At 47.4% G+C, this 8,329-nt stretch overlaps 1 protein-coding gene across 1 annotated transcript in view; it reads right to left on the reverse strand.

The window, feature by feature from the left end:
• The window catches only part of LOC119425537 (zinc finger MYM-type protein 4), a 22,949-nt gene that overhangs the window by 9,535 nt on the left and 5,085 nt on the right, over positions 1-8,329 (reverse strand). Inside the window, exons 6-16 of the mRNA XM_037693063.1 lie at positions 7,898-8,133; positions 7,622-7,811; positions 7,306-7,509; positions 7,069-7,219; positions 5,905-6,020; positions 5,643-5,816; positions 3,167-3,317; positions 2,908-3,080; positions 2,688-2,832; positions 762-863; positions 652-686 (exon numbers count right to left, since the gene is read on the reverse strand). Of these exons, the coding sequence (XP_037548991.1) occupies positions 652-686; positions 762-863; positions 2,688-2,832; positions 2,908-3,080; positions 3,167-3,317; positions 5,643-5,816; positions 5,905-6,020; positions 7,069-7,219; positions 7,306-7,509; positions 7,622-7,811; positions 7,898-8,133 (1,677 nt within the window). The remainder of the gene's footprint in view (positions 1-651; positions 687-761; positions 864-2,687; positions 2,833-2,907; positions 3,081-3,166; positions 3,318-5,642; positions 5,817-5,904; positions 6,021-7,068; positions 7,220-7,305; positions 7,510-7,621; positions 7,812-7,897; positions 8,134-8,329) is intronic.

An 8,329-nucleotide genomic window follows, 5' to 3' on the forward strand; every position in this document is an offset into this window, starting at 1 on the left:
ACCTGGTCTATAGAAAGTTCACCTGAACTATAGAAAGTTCACCTGAATTATAGAAAGTTCATCTGGACTATAGAAAGTTCATCTGGACCTGTCATTCTGTGTGTTTCTACTTCCTGTCCTCTCAAACCAGCTGGTTGAAGCAGATGTCCGCTCGTCCTGACCTGGTCCTGTTGGAGGGTTCTTCCTGTTAAAGGGAGTTTTTTCTTCCCACTGTCTCCTCTGTTCTTGCTCAGGGTGAGAGACTGTGACGAAGTGAAGACTCAACACGATCTGCTGCTGCTTTACATAAATAACTTTACTAATCGTCTTTTTAATGTACGTGAATGTTTGCAGTGCCCTGAGACGACCTCTGGTGTGACTTAAAGCTACAGAAATAAACTGAATCTAATTTAAATTAAAAAGTGAATGAATAAAATCACATTTTTGGGGTTTATATTCAAACTTTTATTGAAGTTTTTATAACTCTATTTAAATCAGCAAAGACCGAAGCATCAAAAGAACGTCTCGTAAAGGAACGATCGTCTGAACTGAAGATCTTCTAAAAGCAGCTCGTTCTTGATGTTTAGCTCCTGAGACGAGCCGGTGTCCAAAATTAACTTTACATCAGTTATAAAGAGGACGAAAGGACTTCATCATAAAATACAAACTTACGTGTCCAGCTTTCTTTGACACGTTGGATGTTCTACCTGCAGGAGACAAAATAAAAAGAGTAAATGGTCCCTGAAGAACTGGGAAGACGAGCCGCAGTTTGTTGTCTTTACCTTGTTGAGCAGCTCTGGTTGAAGATCTGGTTGAAGCTTTTCCGGCCTGCTGCTCTGCGAGCGACATGACGCTGGCGATCACCGGCGTGTCCTCTGGAGACACTGGAACCAGAACACAGGAACCGTCACCTCGTCGTGGTCACACAAGTCCACACAAACTAGACCCAGGGGTCTAACCAGGTGGAGTCAGGTCCTCTGGATGGATTGTTGTTGTTGAAACAGTTGTTTTTTTATCCAAAGGACTTCTTCAGTCTGAGGAGCTGCAACAAACTCAGTCTAATAAACAGCACCTTCTCATGGTGGATCAACCAGTTTGTTGTTGACATCCAGAACCAGCTGTTCACATGATGGAGGACCATCAGCCTGACAATCATTAGCACCTGATGATCGCTTGTTATTCACAGGGGGCTGAGTGATACTAGCAAGAGAGAGGGAGTTTTTGAGAGGAGTAAAGGAGGCCATCTTTGTGAAGAGACTGTCCATCATTAAAGAGGGGCGGAGCCTCCGTGTCCAACTGTCCCCCTCTTACAATGCTGTTATTGCTAGAATCACTCAGCCTCCTGTGAATAGCAAGCGATCATCAGGTGCTAATGATTGTCAGGCTGATGGTCCTTCATCATGTGAACAGCTGGTTCTGGATGTCAACAACAAGCTGGTTGATCCACCATGAGAAGGTGCTGTTTATAAGACTGAGTTTGTTGCAGCTCCTCAGACTGAAGAAGTCCTTTAGATAAAAGACGAAACGTTTCAACAGAAAGAATCTGTCCAGAGGACCTGACTCAACTTTGTTAGATTCTTCTACCTGGATTACTGAGCAGCATCAGGATAAACCCAGGGGTGCCCCATCCTGGTCCTGGAGGGCCACTACCCTGCATGTGTTAGATGTTTGCTTCAACTCACCTGATGGGAGTCATCGGGTCATTAAACTGAAGAACATGAAGAGTTGATTCAACCGTTGAATCAGGGAAGCATGCAGGACAGTGTCTCTCCAGGACAGTGTCCCTGCAGGACAGTGTCCCTGCAGGACAGTGTCTCTCCAGGACGATGGCCCTGCAGGACAGTGTCCCTCCAGGACGATGGCCCTGCAGGACAGTGTCCCTCCATGACAGTGGCCCTCCAGGACGATGGCCCTGCAGGACAGTGTCCCTGCAGGACAGTGTCCCTCCAGGACAGTGTCCCTCCAGGACAGTGTCTCTCCAGGACAGTGTCTCTCCAGGACAGTGTCTCTCCAGGACAGTGTCTCTGCAGGACAGTGTCTCTCCAGGACAGTGTCTCTCCAGGACAGTGTCTCTCCAGGACAGTGTCCCTGCAGGACAGTGTCCCTCCAGGACGATGGCCCTGCAGGACCAGGACTGGACAGCCCCGACTCGACCCACGTGGGCCAGTTCGTACCGTTGCAGTCAAGAGTGTTTGCTCATAACTGATGTTTTAAATGTCCACATTCCACGTGATAAAAGTCGGTCGCTCCGGTGATTTAATTATTTTTTTATATGTGGTCGATGAAAAACGTTGAGCCAGTTGGAGCAGCTTTTAGAAACGAAACGCGCCGGGGTAACTAGAAACACCAGTTCCCTTTTTCTCGAGTTATTCAGATCTTGGAAATGCAGATTTTTTACGACTACGTAGGAACTTCATTTAGACTTTTTGTTACTTGTGCTTAAACCTGACATCAGTCTTTCCTGAATCAGAGCTAAGAGGCTCAAACTTCTTGGAGAACATTGGAACTGAGAGGACTCTCACAAAGTCTCCATCTTTTCGAGCAACAAACCAAACGTTCATCGTTGCCCCGCAGCTTCAGTGTCGTGTTAATCTTCAGGTGGAAGATTAAAACTTGCAGGACGTTAATCAAAACGAGATCACTTTAGTAAACGTGTCCGTTCAGTGTTACTCTCCAAACAGTGGCACGTGATATAAGAAGTGACCGACCTTTTGGGATGGGCCCCTGCGTGGCCACCGTGTCGCAGCAGAACTTCAGCAGACAGCTGAGCCCGCAGAAGTGTTTGACCTCGCCGAGCAGCGACAGGCTCTGCTTCAGTTTGCCTTTGCGCCAGCAGCTGTCGCACTTCGCAACCTGCGGGGAAACCGCCGTCAGCATCTCCGCAGTCTGCGCCGGGAGCTTTTAAAGATCGGGTTCCGGTTCGCTTACGTGGCAGAAGAGCATGGTGTATTTGGACCGGCACTCCTCGGAGCAGAAGTCCTCGACGGAGCCCCCGTACTGAGCCGTCACCAGCTTCTTGGACACGCTGTTGCAGTAAAGGCAGGAGTGGCAGTGTTTGCCCCAGTTCTTGCTCAGCTCGTGTCTGAAGAGGAGCCTGCAGCCTGCAAACAGGAAGTGATGTCACTACCAACCAACGTGTCTGCAGAGAGGCGGTCGGACCAATAAAACCCTCTGAAGAGCGTCGCACCGTCGCTGCAGAAGTAGCAGTCCTTGTTGTCGATTCTTTTCACCTCCCTGGTGATCTTCTCGATCTTGCAGTACTCGCACAGACTGGTCACGAAGTTGGTCTTCTTGTACTCCATGGAGCAGTCGGCGCTGCAGAGAAAGGCGATCTTATCCTGCAAACAGATGAGGAGCGCCCTCTGCTCATCAGCACCATCCGGGCTGCTTTCATTTAAAGTGCAAACATGTCAGAAAGTCCTGCGATGAATCATGGAGGACACAATACTCTGGGGTTGTTCTGTGAAGAGGTCATTTTGATCAGAGTAAGAGTTAACTTTATAACGGGTCACAGAAAACGCTCCGCTTAAAACAGTCCAAACAGATTTGACGTCATTTCGGTTCTCAAACTGAAATGAATCAAAATGTTTTGGTTTGTAAAACATTTAATAGAACACGACTCGCAGCAGCAGTCAGAACAAACGTGACTGTTCTGACAAAGAGTTTGGTTTTTACAGTAAAAACGCCACTTTTTTAAAACACAAACATTTAAAACAAAACGTCTTGTTGTGCATCATTTGATAAAAAGTAAACTCCTACAGTTGTTAAAGATACAATCACTTTATTTTGGCATTTTACTTTAAAAACACAAGTCCGACTGATGTATCAGTAGACCTGTCGCGATAAACAATAATCAATTAATCGCATGGTAAATGAAAATTATCGACCTCATTTTCATTTATCGGTTTTATCGTTTCTTCGTGTCTCAACTCCGGTCTCTTCACTGACCCCGCCCTTTCTCTTTAAAATCTGTTTTAACGATCAAGAATCACGTTTTTGGATCGTTGAAAGCAGCTAAGCTGAGAAGCTAAGCTACGAGCTAACAGGCCGACCTCGGGGAAAAACCTCCGTCTTGTCGAAGCTCCAAAATTCACAGTTGAAACTCGTGCCTTCGTGTAAAAAGTTGTTTTTCTCTGCAAAAAGAACCTGAGAACTTTTTTTTTTTTAAGCTTTGTGTGAAAAATGCTAAAGAGCTCAAACCACACTGAGCGTCCGCCATTTTGAGAAATGAAGAGAGACAGCCCATGTCACGTCAAGGGGCCTCCCTCCCGTTTTTCTTAAAAAAGACACGCTGCTCACTCCCTCACTATCCATCCTTCGGTTCGAACAGTCTTGTACTGCCATCCAGTGGTCAAAAAAAGGTACCACACACAAAAATTAACCAACATTTCTTCTTAAATTTGACAATAATTACTAATTACTGTCAAATTTAAAACGATACTGTTTATCGGAATAATTTGAGACAATTAATTGCCCTGCAAAATTTGTTATTGTGACAGACCTAATCGGTAGGGCCGATAATTTTGGATGATATAGTCGTCTATCGGTATCGGCGATAGTGGTCCCATTATCGGCCAGTATAAACACTTCTAATTTTCACCCCTAAAATGCTGGAACAAGCTGTAATTGTACGATGTAACCAGCAGAGGGCGCGTGAAGACTACGTTCAAGTCATGGCGTTCACTTCAGGTTTCAGTTTGACGTTGAGCACAGATGAAGCAGGGAGCAGTACTGCGTGGTGCTGAACAGAGCTTGGCAAGTTCATTTGAACTGATCTGTAAAATAAAAAATTCACAATAAATCTCTTCAATCCTCCAACCCGCTTGTCGTTAGCTACGTTCCTCAAGTTAGCAAGCTAACGTCAGTGTGAGTCTGTTGTCCTCACAACATGAGACGATATGAAGCTAGACAGCGAACAAAATAAAAAGTCCTCAGACAAGGCTCGCGTTCATGAGTTTACTGAAGACATTTTGTTTATGAATTTGTAACAAGACGAAAGTCTCCCAAGGCTCAAGCGTGTAGGGCACATTTAGCGTGCACCAGTATATGAGCCGTTTCTCCATTATTTTCCGAAGCTCTTGTTTTACTGGAGAAAAGTCGTCAAAGATTGTCCTGTGGTGAGAGCACTCACTACCTCACGTGTTGCACGTACAATACCACGAAGATCAGATGTCCCACTCTGACTGGAGTTCAAACCAAAAACATTTTAAGTTTTTAGCATGACTACTTAAACTAATTATTAACTATGAATTTATTTATCACCTCATTTATGTAACTTACTCACGTGATGAACTTATTACCGTCTTTGAACAGAACGCAGCACAGCTGGACTAATTAAAGGTGGATCTGATTAGCTTAGCTTCATGATCGCTAACAGCTGCGCTAAACAAACAAGCCCTGCTCCCCTCACTGTTTAATGAGATTCTTGGGGGTGGACAAAGTGCACATTTTTTAAGCCATTATATCGGTCATCGCGGCGCCTTCACCTCGCAATATCAGCGATAGCAAAAATTTCCATTTTGGTCGGGCTCAAAAAATCCACCTGAATCACAAAAAGTGTTTCCAGCAGATTGAGAGTATTTCAGTGATGCTAACGGTTTGAGCGGTTATGCTCATCATGTGGGTCTGATCCATCAGAACCTTCCAGCCCTGGGGCTCGGTACCTTGATGTGGATGAGCTCAGGTTTGCTCGCGATGATCTGGTTGCAGTGCAGGCAGCGCAGTTTACGCAGATCTTTGGCGTCCAGGCAGATCTGAGGCGTGACGGCGGTATGAGCCGATCCCACCGCCGGCTTGGCGATAGCGTTCAGCCGCGCCTGACTCTTCTTAAACTTCTCCTGAGGCGGAAAACGAGCAGATTTAAAAACCTTAACGCCGTCGTGGCGCGGCGGCGTGAAAATCAGAGGTTCTTTTTTATTTTTTTACCTGAAACGACATGACGCACGGCAGCGAGCAGAAGTTCCTGATGGAGTTGTCCGACATGGCCAGGTGGTACGAAGGTACGGCGTTTTTACTGCAATAATCACAGTTCACTTGAGTACCTGCGGAGAACAGCCGGGAAAAATGTTTTACAGAGAATTTAAACACGCATGTTAATGAGTGGAGTTTCCATGGCAACCAAAGTGTTTTGTTGTTTTTACATTAATGATGTTTATGACGGACTGCGTTTTGATCTGTACGTGAACAAGTCGTACACCAACGTCCCCGTCGCTGACGGACTTGAACAGCGAAAGTTTTGATGATGAATGTTTTTCTGAACTGGACTTGAACAGGGAATGAAAGTCAACTTTAATGTTTTTCTGATCAGATATCTAAGTGGGGAGGAGTTACGCTGAGTAAACAACAGAGGGAGGTTTCATTTCTCGTCCGAGCGGCGCAGAGTGACGGAGCCTGAAGAGCGGAGGGAGCAGTTTTATCACCACCAGGAGCAGAGGAGGACCCGGGGAGTCCAAAAATTAATCTTTGACCGCTCCAGGCATTTGAGGAAATTATACTTTTAAGAAGTATAAAACTATTTTCCTCAAACGATCAGGGTGGTCAGTTCACACACACATATATGATGGCGGCCATCTTGTATTTTTGCATGACATCCCAGTTTTTGATCGAGACCTTTCTTACGTCAAACCTCAGCTTTCAAGCGGTCGTGCTCACAACGTGCACAGATGGCCTGAGATATACCCAACTCCCTTGTTCCGCTCTGCGACGGTGGACAACGGCTGTTAAAACGAACGTTTGGTATTTATATCCTCAGGTAAAGTCCCTGAACTCCACGTTAAAAACTCTAGAGCTATCGGTAAAAAACAACTTAACTACAAGAGACGACAACGTCCTGACCGCCAGCACCGAGCCGGTCCGTTACAATCTTAACCTCATAGTCACGAGACTGAGGACATTTTTAATTATTTTCATGATACGGGATTTGTCAGAGCTCAGGACGAAAGCATGATGACTACACAAGAACAGGTGGGTTGAATTCAACCAGAGACGGTTGAAAACCGTTCTTAACTCAAGCGTGTGCAGCGGACACCATTTAAACTTTGTGAAAACAAAAGGAGGTGCAGGACAGAGGAGGTGTTTCCTGACAGTTACCCAAGGAGCTGGCAGACTGGACCTTGAAGGCCATCACACAGCTGCTGTTGCAGAACAGATTCACAGAGTCGTCGCTGTTTCTGTTGTCCACCATCTGAGCGAGCGAGCGGGGGGCCCGGCACATCGTGCACATCTGGATCAGCTTGGTTTTCTATGGGGGGGGGTGAAGCAGAAGAATCAGAGGTTAGTCTCAGAGAGCGGACTCCAGGGGCACGTGGTGAACTTGTGAGTCCCTGCCTCTTTGAACTGAGCCAAGCACTCGGCGTTGCACAGCGTCTTGCTGCCGTCGTCCATCTTCAGCAGCAGCGGTTTGCTGTGGCAGTACAGGCCGCAGTTGGCGCAGCCGGACATCGCCAGGTTGTTGGTGGTGCGGAAACGGTTGAAGCAGGCGTCGCTGCACATCTTGTGAACGGCTCCGCTCAGGACCACCTCGTGTTTGCTCTGCAGAGAGAAGACAACGCAGCTCGACCCAGAGTTCGAAAACCAACAGAGGAACTCAGGGTGGGGGTGGGGGGTTAATTAATCCAGAGTTCGGCGCTCCGGTTTGACTCACGGTGCTGACTCTGGAGCACATGCTGCAGGCCGACTGAGTCTGCGGCGCTTTAGCGGGCCCGGCCGAACCCCTGAGGTTGACGGCGCGTTTCTTGTAGTTGAAGGAGGTCACGCAGCTCTGGCTGCAGAAATCCTTCACGACTCCTTTATCATCCGGAGCATGAATGACGTCGTGAGGCCGGAAGATCAACCTGAGAAGAAAAGAAGCCGGAGGTCAGCGAGCGGGTTCAGAACTCGCAGCACTCGGGACCGTCAGAGCAGCTCACAGGTCACTCACTTCTGGCAGTTGCTGCAGATCTTGGCTCCTTTGCTGAGAGGAAGTGACGTGGTGAGGCAGTCCGTGGAGCAGAACAGCGCCGGCAAGCCTTTCCTCTGGAACGCCGTCTGTCCTTTCAGCAGGTTCTTCCTGCAGAAGGAGCAGGACATGTGCAGCGTGGACGAGTCCACGTTGGACTGGGACAGAGCGTCGGCAGCAGGGGTCACGGAGAAGACCGAGTCAATCTGCAGGTCCTCCTGCCAACGAAAGCAGACGGGACAAGGTCCAGAACAAGTCCTGATCCAGCACTCACTTCATACGGTTCACCTTTAATGATTCAGATTTGGCTGTCATCTTTCAGAGGTCTTCATCACTTGTTTTTTAATGGGGGGGGGGCAGGGTGGGATTTCCCATTGTGACGTTCCCCATTCAACGCCCGGCTGAACCGACCGT

Source organism: Nematolebias whitei, chromosome 19 (genome assembly GCF_014905685.2).
Source record: "Nematolebias whitei isolate Nwh7 chromosome 19, NemWhi1, whole genome shotgun sequence".
In the NCBI taxonomy this organism is placed as follows: domain Eukaryota; kingdom Metazoa; phylum Chordata; class Actinopteri; order Cyprinodontiformes; family Rivulidae; genus Nematolebias; species Nematolebias whitei.